Genomic DNA, 22178 nt, shown 5'->3' with positions numbered 1-22178 from the left:
GGAGTTTTTTTTTTTTAAGATGAATTCACGCAAGGGGGCAGAAACCTCTCGGCGCCAGGGATCTTTTTTTTTTGTTTGTTTTTTTAGAGGTGGAGAGCGACCCCTTGCCCAAGGGTCTCTCCCTTGGGGGGCAAGTTGTATTTAGACCATTTCTGCCCTCATCGGTCGATTTTTGTTAGGCCAAACTGCCCCCAAGGGGGGCAAAAACCACTAGGCACCCGGGATTTTGTTTTTGTGCCAATTTCATGCAAAGGGAGCGACCCCTGAGGCAAGGACCGCTCCCCGGTGGGGGGCAAATTTATTTTAGGCCATATCTGCCCCCGGGGGGGCCGAAACCTCAAGGCACCAGGAATAATTTTTCAAATAAAAAAAAAAAAATTGTTTTGTTTTTTAGAGGTGGGGAGCGACCCCTGAGGCAAGGGTTACTCCCCTGGGGGGCAAAATGTATTTAGAACATTTCTGCCCTCCTTGGGGGCAGATTGGCCTATTTTTGTTAGGCCAATCTGCCCCCAAGGGGGGGCAGAAACCACTAGGCACCAGGGATTTTTTTTTGCACAATTTCACGCAAGGGGAGCGACCCCTTGCCTAAGGGGTCGCTCCCCTGGGAGGCATATTTATTTTAGGCCATTTCTCCCCCAGATCGGCCTATTGTTATTAGGCTGATCTGCTCCCATGGGGGGCAGAAACCTCTAAGCACCAGGGATTGGTGTGTGTGTATGTGTGTGTTTTCTTTAGGGGGGCAGCCCCTTGGGCAAGGGTCGCTCCCCATGGGGGAACATTACTGTTGGCCATATCTGCCCCCAGATTGGCCTATTTTTGGAAGGCCCATCTGCCCCCAAGGGGGAACAGAAAGCCCACTAGAGACCAGGGAAGTTTTTTTCTCCAAAATAAGAGGGTGGGGGTATGGCCATACCCCCACCCCAAATAAATGGGACCAAAGTTGTTCTGCCCACCAGTGGGCAGATGGGGCAATTACCCCGATCCACTCCCGGGGGGGCAGAAAGTCTAATAGATGTCAGGGAATTAAAAAAAAAAACATAGTGGGGTGGTGGCTACCAACCAGTATGGGCCAGGTTACGCCCCCACCCCAACTGAAGGGGGTAATGGTCTTTCAGCTCTCCCCTGCACACTAAAACATCTTATCCCACAGCAAGCAAAAGGACATTTGATTATTTTGGGTTTTGATTTTTCATTTGGGCCATGGGAGCTTGGCTAACTCTCAAAATCGTCCCACTTGGAATTGTGAGGGCTGCACTTTATGGACTTTGGGACGCTGCCATGTAGAAAAAGCAACAAGACCTATACTCATCTGAAAACTAAACATCTGGGTGATTCCAGGGTGGTGTGTTTCACATGCACCCCACACCATTTTCTTACCCACAATGCCCTGCAAACCTCCAACTTTGCTGGAAATCACACATTTTTCCCACATTTTTGTGATGGAACCTTCCGGAATCCACAGAATTCCTACCACCCAGCATTGTCTCATCTATACCGATAAGAATTCTGCTGCACTTGTCAGCCTAAAAATGTTTTTTTCAAACCGCCCTTTTGGACCCGCTTTGGTTCCCCCTCAATTTCAACATGTTTTTGGCTCTTCATTGTCACAAGCACATGGCCCACCTACACAAATGAGGTATCATTTTTACCGGGAGACTGAGGGGAACGATGGGTGGTATGAAATGTGTCCCGGTGCGGTGATCCCACACAGAAATGCGGGTGTCTATTTTTTAGAGATGTCTGGGTTTGGTAGGTTTCCCTAGATGGCTGCTGAGCCCTGGAACAAAAATGCAGGTGCCCCCCGCAAAAACTGGTAGTTTTGTATGTGATAGTTTTGATGTGTCCACATAGTGTTTTGGGACATTTCCTTTCGTAGGAAGTAGGCCTACCCACAAAAGTGAGGTACCATTTTTATCGGGACACTTGGGAGAATGCTGGGTGGAGGGAAATTTGTGGCTCCTCTCAGATTCCAGAACTTTCTGTCACTGAAATGAGAGGAAAAAGTGTTTTTTGGCCAAATTTTGAGGCTTGCAAAGGATTCTGGGTAACAGAATCTGGTCAGAGCCCCACAAGTCACCCCATCTTGGATTCCCCTAGGTGTCTAGTTTTCAAAACTGCGCAGGTTTGGAAGGGTGCCGGCTGAGCTAGAGGCCAAAATCCACAGCATGTCAGATTTCAGTGTAAAAATGTGATGTGTCCATTTTGTGTTTCCTGTCGCGAGCATTAGGCCTACCCATGCAAGTGAGGTACCATTTTTATCAGGAGACTTGGGGAAACACAGAGCAGCAAAAAAAGTGTTATTGCCTCTTGTCTTTCTTTACATTTTTTCCTTCCAAATGTAAGACAGTGTGTAAAAAAGACTTCTATTTGAGAAATGCCCTGTAATTCACATGCTAGTATGGGCACCCCGGAATTCAGAGATGTGCAACTAACCACTGCTTCTCAACACCTTATCTTGAGCCCATTTTGGAAATACAAAGGTTTTCTTGATACCTATTTTTCACTTTTTATATTTCAGCAAATGAATTGCTGTATACCCGGTATAGAATGAAAACCCATTGCAAGATGCAGCTCATTTATTGGCTCTGGGAACCTAGGGTTCTTGATGAACCTACAAGCCCTATATATCCCCGCCACCAGAAGAGTCCAGCAGACGTAACAGTATATTGCTTTAAAAAATGTGACAAAGCAGGAAAAAGTTACAGAGTAAAACGTGAAGAAAAATGGCTGGTTTTTTCACCTCAATTTCAATATTCTTTTATTTCAGCTGTTACTTTCTGTAGGAAACACTTGTAGGATCTACACAAATGACCCCTTGCTGAATTCAGAATTTTGTCTACTTTGTAGAAACAATTAGCTTTCTGGGATCCATCATTGGTTTCTTACCCATTCTGTCGCTAACTGGAAGGAGACTGAAAGCACAACAAATTGTAAAAATGGGGTATGTCCCAGTAAAATGTCAAAATTGTGCTGAAAAATTGGGTTTTCTAATTCAAGTCTGCCTGTTCCTGAAAGATGAGAAGATAGTGATTTTACCACCGCAAACCCTTTGTTGATGCCATTTTCAGGGAAAAAAACACAAGCCTTCTTCTGCAGGCCTTTTTTCCCATTTTTTTTTTAAAAAAACCTAAATTCTCACTGTATTTTGGGTCATTTCTTGGTCTCCTTCAGGGAAACCCACAAAGTGTGGGTACCTGTGGAATCCCTAGGATGTTGGGAAAAAAGGACGCAAATTTGGCATGGGTATCTTATGTGGAGAAAAAGTTATGGGGCCTAAGCGCAAACTGCCCCAAATAGCCAAATAAAAGGCTCAGCACAGGAGGGGAAAAGGCCTGGCAGCGAAGGGGTTAAAAAAATATATATAGGTTTTCTACACGTGGCAATTAATATCTTGATATCAATTTCAAAGTTTAGAATATTTCTAAGAGCACGATGGCAGACGAATGTCTCTCCGCACATTTGCTGTATTTCATCAAGTTAATCCATCCATGTGTGGGTGTGTGCAGTGCTCTAAATTGAAACATAGAAGCGCGGATACTCTTGTCCACAGTAACTGTTTGCTCTTGAAAAGTGCCAGTACTCTCGATAAATGTAATTTAACAATACAGAGAAGTGCACCTACTCTCCCTTTCACATTTAAGAAGTGCAGGTACTCAGTACCAGAGGGTACCTGCCCAATGAATGCAATGGGTATGTGACTGCATTCACACATAAGTGGTACACATGACTATTGAAGTGAAGGATAAAAAACGGGAAGTCAGTTTTGTTACCAAATATGATCTGTACAGTAGTCATGTCTATAATGCACTAAGAAAAAATTGGCATATATTGGATTCTGTCACACTGCCAGAATGTACCATATCGAAAATGGTCTATCGAAGAGGTAATACTCTAAAAAATATACAATGTCCCAGTTACTTAAAGGATAATGACAATAATTCTGAGGTAGGAACATGGTTGGATGTGAAACCAGAAGGTTTTTATGTGTGTGGGGGTTGCTCCGTATGTAAAATAGGAGTTAACAAAATAAAAAAGTTCAAATACAATACCCCGAAGGAATACACTATCAATTTGTTTATTAATTGTAACACAACATTTGTGGTTTACGTCTTGGGATGTTCGTGTGGCAAATTGTATATCGGCAGTAGTATACGGAGTCTACAGACAAGAGTGATGGAACCAATAAGAGCTATAAAAAAACAGAGATATCAAATATCCTGTGGCTACACAGGTACAGTCTTCCCATCCTACCAACACTCAGATTTAGTTTCATGGTTTAGAACATGTACCTCATGATGAAAGGGGAGGCGACAGGGAATTGACATTAAGAAAAGCTGAGGCAAAATGGATAAATAGATTACGAACAGTGCAAGAAGGATTAAATATTAATAGTGAATTTCATTATTTTTTGGGAACTTAATGAAATGTGTGGTTAAAAGTGCCACTTTGCAATGGCTATCCCTGTTACATGATTTAAAGTGAGGTTTTCTATAACTGCGTTAGGTAGAAGTGTCTAGTATGAGTATTAAAATTATGTGTAAAAATACAATCGACGTCTTAGTGATATGTGGCCTGATGGCTTTTGGCAGTGGAGCACGTTATAGGTATTAACCGTGAGGTATGGACTGGTGTTTCCACTTTAATAATTTGCATTATTGTTATATGTAGTAGCAGGTATATTTTATCTTGTTTTAGTAGAAGACAAAACAATAATATATTTTTTAGAACTCTTTGTACATGATCAATATAAATGTGGGGAAAATAAAAAGTGTGATTCTAAAATGGCCACCACTGTTACATATTTTAAAATGAGGTTTAAAACGTTGTTATTGTTATATGTCTTAAAATGAGGTCATTTTGCTTGTTTAAGGTGGAAGCGATCACACAAGTATTAAAATGTCTATTTTGTCTTAGTAGACGATGAAAATAACAACTTATATAAAATTTTCTTATGTAGATTCTGTACAAATATAAGGTAAAAGGTGGCTTTCGAAAATGGCCACCACCAGTATATGTTTTCAAATGAGATTTTACTGGCATGCCCAGTGCATTATACATAAAAGGTGTCATTTCAAAATGGCCGCCACTTTCACATGGTTTAAAAAATGAGGTTTTCTAAGGTTTTTTAGTTTGCCCCAGATGTTAGTGATTGCACAAGTATAAAAACGCACACTTTGTTGTAATAAGACGATAAAATAACAACATATATTTAACCCGTTTATGTAGAGTTCATATAAATATATGGCAAAAGGTGCCTCTTCAAAATGGCTGCCATCATCACATGCTAAAAAATGAGATTTTATTAGCATGTTGAGTGTATTATATGCTGCAAGTGCGAGGTATGGATCAGTGTTCCTGGTGTAATAATTGTCATTTTTGCCGTATGTTATTGTAGGCACAGTCTATTTTGTTTTAGTGGGCGACCAAATGATAATATATATGAAATCGTCAGTGCAAAGCTTATATAAAAGTGTGGTCCAAGTGCCATTTCAAAATGGCCGCCACCGTTACATATCTCAAAAGGAAGTGTTTCAGTTTGCTTCAGGTGGAAATGGTTAGTGCAAGTATAAAAACGATGTGAGAGAACCCAATCGGTTTCATTGTCAAGAGATTGGATGGCGTTCTGCCGTGGAGCGCGTTACATACTGCAATTATGAGGTATGGGTTGATGTTTCTTCTGTAATAGTGTGTACCATCTTTATTTTGTCCTAGTAGATGATCAATTGACAATAAAAAAATTATATGTAGCCTTACTTCTAATGGAAATGGAATAGTGTTGGAAAGATTGAAAGATGAGAATCAGAAGAATACAAAATAAATCTTTGAAATTTGGAGTTGTTTGTAATTAAAACTAATTGATAACCAAAATTAAGTTAAATGTGGAGGATAAAGTTTGTCACTTGGTAGGAAGTAACATATATGCAATTACTATATTAAGAAACACATTTTGTTACAAATTTGTTTTACAACATTTGATATATTTTTTATTTTTTTAATTAAAAAAATATATTAAAAAAATATAGATATAAAAATGAAGAGTTTAATATAAAATACATAATAAGATGACATAGGTAGTTTCGGAGGAAGTGAAGGAAATGAAGAAATAAATAAAAAACTGACAATGTTGGAAATTATTGCAATTAATTAAAAAAATTAAAATTTAAAAAAATATTTTAGCCTTTTTCCCTCTATTTATATTTTTCTATAAGTTAAGTCATTAGTTTAATTTCTTTAATACAATAAAAAATTACCATGATGGTGGTTATTGATGATTTTAATTTTTTCACTGCGTTTTATATTTAATATGAGTGGAGGATGTATATAGAATATTATATTGATTGATATTTTATGTATTTGTATATTTTTTATAGCCCTGAAGAAGTCCGTTTGGACGAAACATGTTGGCTATGATGGATTAGATATTGTCATTGTGGATAAATAAAGAACAAAAAGTTTTCATTAGAACTCTATTGAATTATGTGATTTTTTAAGAAATGTGATATTTTGTGGATATCAATGGACACTTCGATGTGCTGGGTCTCCTTTTCAATATATATATATATATATATATATATATATATATATATATATATATATATATATAAATATAATTATCAGATTATCAGTTACAGTTTACTGAGGTAACTTTAACTTAGTCCCTGCCATGCACTGTTTATGACCTTACATATCACATTACTCATGAGGTGGTAAATTACATCATTGTCATGGTGCACGACAAACCCACATTGCTGGCAACTCCATGGGAGTTCAATCTCCACACACACCCACCCCAGATTTTCTTTTTTTTGTTTTTGCAGTACTCCCAATGTACCATTGCACAACCTGCACACCAAGGTGCCATGGGACTATGCACGCCCCACTTTTTATCTCTTGCAAGGTCCAGTGGTACCCCACAGTACCTCACAAGGGTCCTTCCCCCTGACACCCAACAGCTTCCCACTGGAACCCCGGACACAACTGTAATGACTGCCTAAATATTTAATTTGATGATGTGGCCACCCAATCAGATTGATCCATATATCGGTACCGAATAGACCAATGTTAAATAAAAAACAATTAAGAAAGCCCTTTAGCGCAGTCAGATTGCTCTATTTTTTAAGTTCACAGTACTACTACTGGGATACTCCAGCAGGACCAGCTGTCCAGATACCACTATATTTTGAAGCATAATATCTCACAAACGGCTTAACAGATTTACACCACATTACAAAAAGCATGCATTCTGAATAAACATCTATCTTTCTGCCAAAATTGATGTAGCTCCTTTCATTCATTTTTCTTTATCGTTTCCTAAAATTCTTATGGGAAAAATGTGTTTTGAGACCCACCCTTTTTCTCGGCCCACGCTTGACAGATCACCCAAAACGTTCCAGGAAGGAGCTGAGATGCATGAACTTTGTGTTTTGGAAAGTTTTGTGCAGATTTGTCAAACTGCACCAGCATGGAAACTCTGACCTAGCAGTTACTACACAGTGATGACTGCCACTGTGTAAAAGGTATGTGTGATATGTGTGTGTATATATATATATATATATATATATATATATATATATATATAGAGAGAGAGAGAGAGAAATATCTAAATATGTATATACAGAGAGAGATATCAATATAGGTAGATATATCTTCTCCTTCGGTTACATTATATTGATGTATTCCATTTGAGCAAAGTCAGGCAACATTGGAACACACATCAGTTGTCAATGTGGTCCTGGGATAATTATGCAAGTGAGGATATAAAAATAGGTATATTATCAATTCCTTCAAACTTTTCATTGATCAGGTCTTAAAGATGAATTTAGTGTGAAATGACCAGTGCATGTGGTGTCAATGTATTACTTATAAAATGTGGCTGTGAGGTGGTCCAGTTTTCTTTGTAGTACATCAGTTTTGCAAGTCAGAAAAGCCTTTCTGACTCACAAAATATGTTTTGAGACCCCTTCCAAATTAGAATTAGGAGGGGGAAGCATGAAAGGGGCATGTTTCCTAATTGCAAGTTGCAATCAAAGCATACCTGGTTTGTGACTGCAATTGTGGCTGCAAATCATTGACTGATAGTGACATCTCAAAGGACCTGCAAACTAATTTGCACAGGGTAAATTGTCATCTTCGGGCACCTTCCCTTTGAGAATCCTGTTTGGTGACCTTGGGGGAAATAAACAGTGGTCCCGGGGACTACTACCTGCTTTCTTTGATGTATTCCAAAGGTTGAAAATTATTTTCATAAAAGCAGAAGCAGTAGTTTTAAGGAACACAGGTGTTTTTAAAAATAGCAAATAGAGACCTTCCTAATTATTATTCATTCGGCAGGTCGTTCTGCAACTGGAGATTTTATGATATGATATATTAGTACATAGGGCCCATCACAGTCCGAAACATGTTGAAAATGGTCGGTGAGCAGTCAGCAACCACTTTTTGTGACCTGTCTCTTAGTACATTGGGCACCCAATTCTTTACAAACCTTCATACTGAAACATTGTTTGGTTCTTCCCATCACTAAACAGAAAGGCTAACTGTCCCTATGAAGTGTTTCTTACATGAACATCTTGGATGTTACACTGTATATTTTTTTCTCTAGGTTGTGCAATCATCGAATAGTATTGCTGCTGTTCTATTCAGCAGGATCATTAATGTAGAGCCTAAGTATTAAATGTTGTGGTAAATGTGATATTCTGTAACCTGGTATCACTGATTAAATAACTTGCAATGTAATACCACGTATGACAACACTTGTCGAAAAGTGATAGGTGCGATACCAGTGTCCCATTTTATTTTATCTGGATGAGACCTACCAAAGATGGCTATACTTGGTTATTGGTCCTCTGCTTTCTCTACCACTCTACTCAAAGTGCACCTCACTGGACAGGCTCAAGTAGGCTGAAATCAGTCTCTTCTGGTTGAGATCTTGCATGAAGTTCAGACTGGACTGTTTCAATACCAATTTGCATTTGACTCATCTGTCTGTCTTGAGTGGCATAGTGGGTAAAGAAAGGATGGACATGAAGGCAACATGCTTAATTACCAGTGACTGAGATTAATTCTAGAAATATACCCATCAAATTTTATAATTTGTTTGTTGACATCAGCAAGCATTTGAGGGCCTTAAGGATAAATTATTCCTTACCATTCCTTTTCTGATCAGAGTTTCACATTTTAAAAAGAGCATTCAAATGTTTTCAGCTACTTAAGAGAGAAAGAATCAAAACATGGGTTTAATGTAATGAATAAAAACAAGGAAGCTCTCCAAAAAGCCACTCATTTTTTGCTGCTCTTGTTGCAGTGTCATGAATCAGGTGGCTGTATCAACCGATCAGAAGTACAAATTCTCCATAAGCACAAGTTACTTAGTTCCCATGATAAGGGTCCATAGCATTACTTGGTTTGGGATCCTGAACTTTCATTGTCCTGTGCCCCAGTGTCTATTTTCCATTTGAAAGATTGCTGGTGAAGCAAGTGTGAAGTGGACGGACTGTAATACTATTTTGATTACATTTGCTCTGTTAATATCATGCATCTAGTGATCCCAACAGGTACACTGTGGTTAATGCTAAGTCTCTCCAAATCTGCCTTTGACAGTGAATGTTGTGTCAATACTGCAAGAATTCTGGGAGAACAAAGAGAAGCAGCGGACTGTCTTTCCAAGCGAAGGCACTGTGGTTTATGAGTCTGTTCCTTCACCAGATCCCCCATTTGTATGTTACGTGACCCTTCCTGGAGGAAGCTGTTTTGGTAACTTTCAGGTAAGAAATATTCTAGTGCACCTTCCTTGCTGTGTTTCAGAACATGAATTGTTGACTCTGTAATTTCAGACATTCTCTGTTCTAATGTACGTTGCTTCTTACCACTATCAGAATAAGAATTATTTTCTAAAGCACTAGTTTGGATAATATAGACACACTGATGCCAAAACACCTTAGTGTTTAAATGTCATAAATGCTGGTTCATTCTTGAAATTTAAAAGAAAGTGAGGGTTCATCAGAAATTGCAGAGCATTTGTAAATGGTGTAACAATGTACTGACATTTAATGGATACATTTAGGTAGAAAAGTAACATGGGTTAACAAAGCAACCCGATCTGATAGATTTTTAAAGGCAAGAGACTTTACATGAACACGGCCATTTCAATCTTCTCACACATGCTTTCAAGACACTACACAACTTGGGCCCCACCTACCTGAGCAGCCACATCTTCCACCAACCACCCAGGCATCTACGCTCCGCAGTACTCCGACCCACAAACATTCCATGCACGCACAATACCACAGCAGAAGGACAAGCTTTTTTGTACTTCACTCCTAAAGCATGGAACGGCTTCCTGTTTCAAATCAGGACCTCCTCCTCTCTCCTTGAACTCTGCATGAAGAAAACCTGGCTCTTATATTAACCTATGCACCCTAGGCTGTGTTAGAGGAATGTACCTGCTCAGCGCCAAGATACCCTTGAGGGGGAGAGTGTGCTCTACAAATACACGTAACATAACAATGGTAGCACAGTCATAAACTAATAATATTACCACCAAAGAAAAAACACTAGGCTCTGACCGATGTAATCAGACCAAAAGTCTTTAAGTGAACAGCTAGTAAAAGTTTTTATTTCTTCAAAAAATTATCTGACAATATTTATTATTATTTTATATAGACAATTTTCTCATTCTGTTTGGAATGTGATCATTATATAATGTGCAGGATAAAATGATATTCTCTCCACCTTTATATAAATATTGTTCAGTGAATGTAGATAACACTTAACTCTTACTTTTTTACCTGCGTTGAGCATGATGATGATTTGACAGTAAGTACTTTTACATTAATTAACTAGCTTTAGAAAACATGCACATTTGACTATTGTGATTAATACATTTTACCTACATATATGTATTTAAGGTAAGTCATAGGAAATAAAATTGTGATCAGCCTTAACCTAATCGTAAAGAAACATGGTGAAAGGTTAGATATAGAAGGAATTTTTTTAAAAAAAGTTTTAAGGAGAAAGTTTATTAAAAAATCATCCAATATACAAAAAAAATACATTTGATAATAGGAATGAATTAATATAACAGTTCAATATCCTGAGGAAACGTGAATTAGAAGAAACATTTTAAATATATTAATACTTTAAAACAGAAGTATATGCATATATTAAAACTATTATAAGAGATAGTTAAATATAAGTTAAGCCAAAGAGTTTAAGTAATTTGTAATAGGTAACCATAACATGTCTCTTTTAATAGCAAGGGGTACAGGGGAAACATAAGCTCTATCCAGCCTATGATTATAACACACACCATACCACCAAGCTTGAAAGGATAATTGAGACGAATCCTTAAATTTTTCGTAATTTGGTCAAAAGCAACAGCCAACAATAAATCTAATATTGCAATAGAATTTTTTGGAAAACAAAACCAGTCAGCTGCAAAACTACCTAGAAATATGTTGGCAAAGCTCATGGGAATTTGAGTGTTAAAAGTAGTATTAATTTGACTCCATACTTTAACCCAAAATTGAAATGTATATGAACATTCAAAAAGCATGTGTTTAAGTCCGGAGACCGGGTTATTACAGGACCAACAGGAGGACGGGAGGTTAGAATTAATTTTATGTAAAGAAGAAGGTGTAATTAATAACCTCTTATATATAAAAAATAAAGTTTGAATTGTATTGGCTGCTCTAGAGGATTTCCGTATTTTAATCCACACTCTAGTCCATAAAGAAGGTGAAAGTGAAATATCCAGATCCTTTTTCCACTACATTTCTGTTGCCGACTTAGGTCTATCTTCAGGAAGAGCTGTAAAGACAAGAAGCTGATGCAGATTGTAATAACAAATTTTTAAAAGGAAGAGGACACACTGAAGGCGTTTGCTGAGCTGGAAAAGATTGATATAATGTATTTATAACGTGTATTAGAGCGTCCTATTTTTTATGAAAAGAGGATGGAAACGAAAAAAGAAATTGTGCCTCTACAAAAGAAAGAGGGGAATCATTTTCAAATAATTGATGTACCCATCTAAACCCCTTTTAATGCCACAATTTCCAATAGATGCATCTATTATTCAACGTAATGAGCTTATTGTACCAAATTGACGAATTTAGAAACTGCACCTTATCGTTGTATGAAGCAAAAACAGGCTGTAAAATTCGACAAGAGTTGTTCAAAATCGGGAGGGAGATAGGAGTTGGTTTATTTGACAGAGTCAATACCTCTCGGAATGTAAAGGGAACAACAAAAGACTTTTCAACGTCAACCCATAAGGGTAAAAAAGCAGAATCATCATCGTTCAATAAAGAAGAAGCTTGCTTAAGAGAAAAAGCCATGTGATAAGAACAGAGATTCAGAAAATTAACCCCTCTGCTGCATTTAGGTCTCATTAACTTTTGAAGAGGCATTCTGGGTTTCTTATTATTCCATAAGAATTTAATTAAAATAGAATTCAGCTTCTTAAAATAACAACATGGGATGTTAATTGGAATGTTTGATAAATAAAAGAGGATTACAGGGAGTAACATTATTTTGAGAGAATCAAATCTACCCCACCAGGATAAAAATAAAGGGTTCCATTTAGAGATAAGAGGATCAAGAACAGAAAATAATTGCAAAGCATTACAAGAAATTGTATCTTTAAAAGAGGGTTTAAACCACAGACCTAGCTATTTAATTTGATCATGATTCCAATGAAAATTGGAGGATATAAAATCCTCAGGAAAACAGAATGTATTTAGTGGAAGTATTTCCCACTTGTCTCTGTTTAACTTGTACCCTGAAATAGAAGCAAAATTCTGTACTTTGGATAGAAAAGAAGGAATTGAAGATTTTGGAATTGATATAAAAAGTAAGATGTCATCTGCATAGGCCGAAAATATTATCTGTCCTTCCCCATATTGGAAACCAATAAGTTTCAATAAAAAAGGTTCCAAGGTAAGTACAAACAGAAGCGGTGACAACGGACAACCCTGACAAACTCCTCTTTGAAGTGAGAACGAGGGAGAAATAAGACCATTTAGAAAAATAGCAGCTTTAGGAGAGGAATACAATAACAAAATGAAATTTATGAATTTAGTTCCAAAGCCAAACCAGGAAAGTGTTAAAAAAATAAAAGAACAATTAACCCGATCAAAAGCCTTTTCAGCATCTAGAGCTGTTGCACATAGAGAAATTTACATCACAGACTTACTTAAAATATTAAAAAATAGGTGTGTGTTGTCCAATAATAAGCGTCCTTTAATAAAACCAGACTGCTCTTTACCAATCAACTTAGGTAGAATCAATTCCAAATGCATAGCAATGATTTTAGCAAAAAGTTTATAATGCAAACTTACTAGAGATATAGGTCTATAATACTTACAAAACTTTGGATCTTTGTTATCTTTTGGTAGAAGAACTATTAAGGCTTCTTGAAAGACCCTCCAGAGGATTTCAACAAAATGGGTAAAAAGCGTAAACAATCTTGAAACCAATAATTTAGAAAAACGCAAATAGAATTCAATAGTAAAGCCATCAGGGCCTGGGGCTTTACCTTTTTTTAAATAAGTTTTAGTGCACTGAGAAAGTCATCAATAGAAATATCATTATCAAGCTCAGAAAAATCAGAAGAGTGGAGTACAGTTGGATTAATGGTAGACAAATATTGATCAATCAGATCCTGAGCAGGAACAGAATCAGGAGTATACAATTGTGTGAAGAAATGAACAAATTCATCCAAAATGTATTCGTTCTTATGTAATAAAAGATTGGAGGAGTTATAAATAGGTTCTATTTTTGTTCTATCTTTTTTGATTTTAAGATAATTTGCTAGAAGTTTTCCTGATTTATTTTGGCCCCCATAATATTTAGCACCGGACTTAAGAGGATAGGAATTAGCAATATCAGTTGAATTTTATTGAAGGTAAAGTTAGCTTGAAGTAAGTCATTAAGACAACTTATAGATTGTAGATTTGGAAGAGTACTAAAGATTTTCTAATTGTTTGATGTGATTCATTAAACTAAGTAATTTTCTACTAGCCGTTTTTTTTTTTTTTTTGTAACATAAGATATAATAAAATCCAGAGAGGCCGCTTTGAATGCATCCCAGATAATTTGAACAGAAATCTGAGGAGAATTGTGTGACAAACTTCTCAAAAAGCTGAGTAAAATTATCATCGAGAAGTAAGGAATAATTAAATCTCCATCTATTACTTGGCTGATTATGTGCAAAAAGATCAAGGTCCATGCTTACAGGAGCATGATCTGAGATTAATATGGAGGCAATCTCTGAAACCAAAACGTGTTGTACAAGAGGTTGTAAGACAAACAGATAATCAATCCTCGATTGGGAAGAATGTACTCAGGGGGGGAAGGAAAATTCAGGTAATGTGGGGTTACACAATCTCCAAACATCCGTTAATGCTCTTTGTTGAATCATAGAGGTAAACTGTGAAATTATGGTGGATGGAATAAATCTAGAATTGGATTTGTGATCAAGAAAGGGATCCACAACCATATTACAATCGCCTCCAAAAAACAGACATTCATCTGAAAGAGTCATTAGCTTAGCTAATATTTCATTCCAAAAGGATTTATCAGGTTGGGTTGGCACATAAACATTAAATATAGTTAACGGTACTTTATTAATATTCATTGAAACTATAACCCATCTACCCTGCTCATTAAGATCTTGAGAAAAATCAGTAATGTTCAAAGCCTTATGACACACTATAGTAACCCCATTTCTCTTCCCCGTACCCAGAGATGCAAAAACATGGCCTACCCATTGTCTTTTGAGTTTAGCTACCTCATCACCCGTTATATGAGTCTCTTGCAACAGAGCAATATCAGCTTTCAATTTTAAAATATGTGTTAAAACTCTTTGACGCTTTATTGGGGATCCCAAACCTTTAGCATTCCATCAAAGAAATCTAATTGTCATTTAATATATAGAATATGTAATATGACAATGAAATTAATGCATATAAACCACACACATATGTGCCCCTGTCGCAGTCATGGAGTTCCCAGGAAGGCGGCCATCTTCTTATGGTGCCAAGACACACCCCCAGAAGGAAGCAATATGATGTGCTGAAAGATAAGGAATTCACAATGACTATTATCAATGAGTTACTGATGGTGTGGGTTGGAGGAAACAAATAATTAGAGGAATCTTAAGTTGTTGAACGTTAATTATGGTAACTCAAATTTTAGGAATGTTTCATGACTGTGATCTTTTTTTTTGTTAATACTGTCAACAACAAATGTTAACTACATGTTAGAAGTAACTGCAACGCCATTAGGGAAATTAAGAATCCACTTTGACAAATCCATAAGATAGAAATCAGTTGTTCAGAAAAAAAACTATTCTTATTGTAAGATCAATGTATAATACAATTCTAACACAAGTGATGCATCAATTGTGCTTTTAATAAAACTTTAATCCATGATTTATGAACTAACTTATAATGTATCATTGATAACTAAAAATCTACAAATAATGGGAAGACCCAAAGCCTGAACAGGGAAAACATTAAATTGATAACAATGTGATAAACAAGCCTAACGAGCTGAGAATTGTAACTTGGAAACCCTGCTGTATACGTAAACTGTATTAAAACGGGATGTAGTAAGACATAATTATTAATAATATGGATTATTCACAGGTTATCTTTTATAAGCTTGCTAGCATGGAAGTTTTCCAGAAAATGGAACATGTTCCTTTTTTGCTTTTTCCATGACATAGGTATGAAGAAGCCAAAAATATGTGCTTTCATGTGAAAAGTGTATATAGGTCATATATTGCTTGGTATTTTCTTAACCGCAAACTGTTCAATAATGTGTGCCAGAGGACTATGCTACGATTAAGGGAAAATATATAAAATAAAGAAACTAACTCATAAAAAAAAAGTATTACCAACTAGTTTCATATGCTAAATTAGTCTGCTTGTGATGGCAATGCAAATTACTAGTAGAAATGCCACAACTTTGCTTTCAATCTTTTTCTGAATGGAAACACGTATGTTACCCTACATTCCACAATTCTAAAGGAGAGAATTCCAGTTGGAAACTACACCCACGCAGATTATTAGTTCAAGTTGGCAGTTTTGCAAAATCTGGTATTTTTGAGTCTAGAGATATCTGTAACAAGTCCTGTCCAAGATTTCAGTTTAACACATGCACATTATCTATGCAGCTTTAAATTGTTTTCATGATTTCAAAAGTAGTAATGAATGTGCTGCAGAACAAGAGCTCTTCACTAGTACCAGCCTGTCACCAATGTGGGTGAATGCCTTCAGGTGGCCAAGAGTAGACTTGGAAACCCCAGTAACAATAGCATTTCCTTAGTCAATCATGGCAAAATAAATGCTTGTGCCAAAGTATTAAAATCAACTCGCCTTGCTTCAGATGAAAGTCAGAATTGTTATAGCACATCTGAATAATTAAAGTTGATTAAATATAAAAATAACAAATGGACAGTTTTTTAAATGTTTGCAGGTCCTTTGGCTTGGGTCGCTGTGCCTCAAAGCAGTTTATAAATCACACATAATAAATATAATGTCCAAGGAGTGTTATTCTTATAGAAAACTATGACTTTTGTTATTTATACTTGAAGACTTGAAGTTTTATGGAACCATCATTATTTTGAATTGATATTTTCTTACTCAAACAACATTGTATGCTTCCCGGACGCACCATGCAAGCAGCGATACACTTCCAAAAGCCAATTGTTTTATGACTGCCAAGCATGCCATCGGAGTTCAGTTTTCACACCAACACAGTTCAGTACCTGATCCGGTTTTGGTTTTGGCTTGTGGGGTGCATGCAGCTTCCTTGGGGCAAAAGTGGAAATGCACTTGCCAGCACAGCAGTGATCACACAGTTCCAGAAGAAGTAGAAAGAGCATTTCAGAAACAGGCAGGAAGATAAGCAGCTGTGCAGGGTACACAGACGCTTCAAAAAGGGGGAACATTTTTTCAGTGGCAAAACAGAAGCCTGTTTTTGTTTGTGTTTAGGCAATTCAGAACCAATTGGTGGTGGGCACATACAATTAATATAGACTTCTTCTTGTTCATCAGTACGTTGGCATGGTTTGATTTCACCTATGTTAGCTTAGTGCACCTGTGTATATATACTTACAATGTTGTTTACAGACTCAGCTATTACAAAGAAAGAATTCTTCTAAAAAAAGATTTATTCTCCTATCACACTTCACAATTATGTTATCAATTGTGCTCAAATAGTATATCAAATGTTCACTGCCATTTATGTGTTAATTATGCTACTGGAACCTTATGCTTATAAGTGGCAGTGTCCCCTCGCATAGGTAGAAAAGGGGCATGAGAAGTCATAAACTAATAGTGTCTTTCTTAGGCTTCCTTGGACATCCTTTGTTTCTCAAAAGATCAAGGGTTCTTCGCTCTTAGCTTTTTGATATCTTGTTTTTAGAAATGGTTATACCTTTAGGTATTGTTGGTGCATTATTACCACTTTGGGTTTGACATTGGGCCTTATTACGACCTTGACGAAGGGGTTTTCTCCATCACAAATGTGACAGATATACTGTCTGCCGTATTATAATCCCATTCTATTCTATGGAGATTGTAATACGACGGACGGGATACGAGTCACATTTGTCACAACAAAGTTGTAATAGGGCCCATAGTCTTTATTTTTTATGGAGTCCATGCAGGTCGTTTGGGCTTAGTCTGTAACCAGGTGTTTCTATTGTCTTCTTTGGGAAGTTCACATACAATTTTATTCTTATTATTGCAGGCCGTTAATAATTTTTCTGTTCCCTTTTGCTGTTTGAGTACAGCTCACAGAATTCCACTTCAGGCTTTAAGGAGTTTGCCCGTGAAATACAGGTGTCTTTGGGCAGTGGGCCTGTTCAGACAATCTGAGCAGTGGGAATGCTTCAATTACGCACAGTCTTCCAGCCCAGCTTGCTAGTTTCTGTTGATAGCTTACAAGCTCATACGTACATCATTTGATGCTTGTGGGCTTTTTTGCACCTGAGACTCTGGGGCTGATTATGACTTTGGTGGAGGGGATTACTTTGTCACAAATGTATCCTGCCCACCATATTACAAGTTCCAAAGGATAGAGTAGAACTTGTAATATGGGCGAACGGGATACCTGTCATGTTCGTAACGGAGTAATCTCTTCCACCACGGTCGTAATCAGGCCCTCTGTCTCCTTTCCATGTTGCACCATCAAGAGTAGGGGCATTTACTAGGAAGATCTGTAATGTTATGCAGATTTGCAGAGGGCAATCTCATGCGGGAGGGTATCCAGGCACGGAGCAGGTGTAAGTCTAGCCAAACAAAGGGCGTAGTGCTACTACTTAAAAAAAGTGAGGAGGAAACTCTTATATGGAGTGGCAGGTCATTCCACATTTTTAGGAGCGATGTAGGATAAGGCTTGACTGCCGGATTGGATTCTCTGCATGCCTGGGATGTGTGCAAGTATGGGTCCGGATGAGCGGCGGTGTCTGGAAGGTTTATGAAAGCAGATGAGATTTTAAGGTGTGCTGTGCCAGTGTTATGTAGTGCCTTGAAAGTGTGGGTGAGGAGTTTGAAATGTGCTAGTTTGTGCCAATGGAGCTCCTTCTCGTGTGTTGTGATGCAAGTACAGCATGGGAAGTTGAGAGTGATTCTGGCTGCCAAGTTCTGAATGGACTACAGCCTTCTGGTGAGATGTTTTTTTTTGGCATAGAGGGTGTTTCCATAGTCCAGCTTGATTGTGACCAGGGTGTGCATGATGGTTTTTCAGGTGCTCATGGGAGCCATTTGAAAATCTTCCTTAGCATCGTCGGGATGTGGAAGCATGAGGCAGTGACGCCATTGAGTTGAAGGGTCATGTTGAGTTTGCTGACGATGAATATCCCAAGGCTCTTGTCATGGATGTGTTAAAGCATTTATAGGTTATGCTTTAAACTACGTCAATCAATCTTTTCACCCAAGATGAAGAGGATGAGAAATAAGGAATTTATAGCTTCAAACAACACAGTTTAAAATGTCAGTATGACCCATGTGGCCACACAAGGAAAACTCCAGTCTGAAATGAAGTTAAGGGGTTTTATTAGAAGCTCAGACCCCATGTTATGTAGACAATTCTTAAAAACAAAATTAGAAGGATACTGAATCACCATGGGTTGACCAAGGCGATGAAAACGTTTAAAATGAACTAACATCGAAAGGACTAAGCATTCAACAATAGGTGTGCAAGCATTAAAAGTATACTCTGATTGGTAGAAAGCAAGTGTTGTTTAGTTCTTTTAAGCACAGAGGCAGTTCAAAAGTCATTTAAGCTTGAATAGCGAGGGCAAGGGAAATTCCGACAGATTAGCATGCCACAAGTTAAGTGATGGGCTAAAACACGTGTGGTCAACAAGTAAAAAGGAAAAGGACAAAAATAATTTTGTAAAATGATACCTAGGGCAAAAGGTGACTAACCAGCTTGGCAACAATTAAGTAAAAAGGGAAGGTGTCAGCATTTCAGAAGCTCGGTCAAGGGTCTTCTTCTGAGGTCAGGGGTAAATCTGTCTCCGCAAAGCATTGAAAAAGAAGGCTAGAGGGGTCTGAACCTCTCAAAGTCCAAGGGGGATCCAGCAAGAAGAATGAAATGGAGGAGAGTGAGAGCAGAATGCTCAAGTGGGGTCTGGCATGAGACTGTCAGGGCAAGAGTGGCAAACAGAATGCTGCTGACCCAGCTGGGGAATGGTAAATTAAAGTCCACAGTGACTGATGATTGATCCGTCAGTTGCATGACATCAATCAGAAGCTTTAACTGTCCAATCAAAGTTCATCATGCAACATGGAACTGCAGAATAGGGAAAGATTCCCGTTACCAACATGGGAAAGGCATCCATCTTAGCTCATCTGTACAAGTTGAAACAATTGTATATAGTCCATTTCCACAGTTCCCCAATGTACCGAATGCAAGGTTACTTTCTCAGGCTCACTATGCAAAGAAGCATATTAAATCAAAACAAATGATTATACTTAAAGGGTTAGAGCTTTACGACATCACTTTGTATCTCTATTCTACAGTGAATGCACTTTAACATAAGCTTTTAGTGCACCACTTTACCATTAATCTATTAGTACTTCAAATAACAAAATGCAAACAAAATGCAAAGATTGTCATGTACAGATGATTACTGTGACGTCAAACATACCAATTACATCTCCGCTACATCAATCCCCCGCTACTGGCGAATCAAGCCATCACATCAGATTACAATCTCTCATTTCAATGAGACAGATAAAAAATATTTGAGATCTTTTCAGGAAATATCTTCTGGACTCTTCTAACTGCTTTAGGTCACTGTAATAGATACTCCTTCTAGTGTCCATCTCAATTTCTTCCTTTCTTTTTCCTCTCTTTGCTCACATTTTTGTCAGTTTATTGTATAATTTGTAGAGACCAACTGCAACTAAGACACATAAAGCTATTATCAATATAGAATACTTCCAACAACTTTCAAACAGCCAAAAAAGACTCCCTAATAATTTCCAGGCATATGTTGTTTCTAACTCCTTTAAATTCTTGTTCAGGTTTGTCATGTTTGCAATATAACTTCTCAGCTCGTTACCATTATCCGGAATGTTGTTGAACTTGCAACATCTTACAAATTTCGTCCTCTTTTGCAAGAAGGATGTCTGAAGCAAGTCAATTTTGTAAAGCCATTGATCTTACGGCAACCATTTCTGTGTCTGCTAGCAAGAAGGCACTTGCTACATCTGTAGATAGCTTACCTACAATTGTTGACAACTTCCTGATCGTCTGATCATTCAGGATCACTCCCACAGATGGAATTATGGCACCACAAATATCTTCTACTGTCTCTGAAACAATGGCACCTCTCTTGACTCTGGTGTTTGACTACTCAGTTCAAACTGGATCATTGAAATGCTCCACAGGATAAATCTTTGAAAAGACTACTCATAGATAACATGTTCCATATCGTCCTTTGACTAGCTTATTGTTGTAATTTATATCTTGAATGGTACATTCTTTTGTTCCTCTGTTCGATTCAATCCCACTTCTTCAATCCATTGTCTTGTTTCATTCCTAGTTTAGAATGTTGATGTGAAGCTCACATTAGAACATTGGTGAAGGACAAAGAAAAGGCAGCTAGGTTGTGCTAGAAAACTCTGTCAGAATAAAGACTTCAACTAACTTTTTATGTGTGGTTTCATTTTAACAAATTGGTGACGAGTGGGAGAGAGCTGCTCTACAACTATATAAAACTCTATAAAACTAGATTGTATTTTTATCTTTAAAATGACACCAAAACAATTAAAATCAGATAAGGGGAACCATATATATGAATGTTTAAATTCTAGCACATAGAAGCAACTAGCGCTCAAAGGGTTGAAAATGGTCACACTGGAAAGGGACTAAGGGCCAGATGTAGCAAGCCGTTTGCATGTCGCAAACTGGAAAATCGCAGTTTGCGCCATGCAGACGGCCTCACGCGATGCTCATTCCCAAATTGCGAGTTGGTACCGACTCGCAATTTGGGAATGCGACTCGCAAATATGAAGGAGTGTTCCCTTCCTATTTGCGACTTGCATCGCAATTCAGAGTTGCTTTGTGACCGCGAATGCGGTCGCAAAGCAACTCGCAGTTACCACCAGTGTCACACTGGTGGTAACTCATTCGCAAAAGGGAAGGGGTCCCCATGGGACCCCTTCCCCTTTGTGAATGTCGACAATAATATTTTTTCAGAGCAGGCAGTGGTCCTATGGAAAAACCAAATGGTTTCGGTATTTTTTTCATTTTGCAACTCGTTTTCCTTTAAGGAAAACGGGCTGCAAAATGAAAAAAAAAAACTGCTTTATTTAAAAAGCAGTCACAGACATGGAGGTCTGCTGACTACAGCAGGCCACCATCCCTGTGAGTGCAGGGACTCGCTATGGGGTCGCAAAATGCGACCCACCTCATGAATATTAATGAGGTGGGTCTTTGCGACTCCATAGCGAGTCGCAGAAGGTCTCTGAGACACCATTCTGCATCCGTTTTTGCGACTTGCAAATTGCGAGTCGCTCAGACTCGCAATTTCCAAGTCGCAAAAACTGATTTTGCTACATCTGGCCCTAAGTCCAGAGTTCAGGCCACCCGTGAGGTAACAATGTCACACCTTCTTTCAGAAGTGTTTCTTGATTCAGGAAAGTGGTCCACAGCACCAG

The 22178-nt window shown here is 37.8% G+C and overlaps 1 protein-coding gene across 2 annotated transcripts in view; it reads left to right on the top strand.

The window, feature by feature from the left end:
* The window catches only part of LIX1 (limb and CNS expressed 1), a 915486-nt gene that overhangs the window by 227949 nt on the left and 665359 nt on the right, over positions 1 to 22178 (top strand). For both annotated transcript variants that reach the window (XM_069225931.1, XM_069225941.1), the window contains exon 2: positions 9598 to 9761. In XM_069225931.1, the coding sequence (XP_069082032.1) occupies positions 9598 to 9761 (164 nt within the window). The remainder of the gene's footprint in view (positions 1 to 9597; positions 9762 to 22178) is intronic.

Source organism: Pleurodeles waltl, chromosome 1_1 (assembly GCF_031143425.1).
Source record: "Pleurodeles waltl isolate 20211129_DDA chromosome 1_1, aPleWal1.hap1.20221129, whole genome shotgun sequence".
Classification (NCBI taxonomy): Eukaryota; Metazoa; Chordata; class Amphibia; order Caudata; family Salamandridae; genus Pleurodeles; species Pleurodeles waltl.
This window is presented reverse-complemented; position numbering and strand designations above follow the sequence as displayed.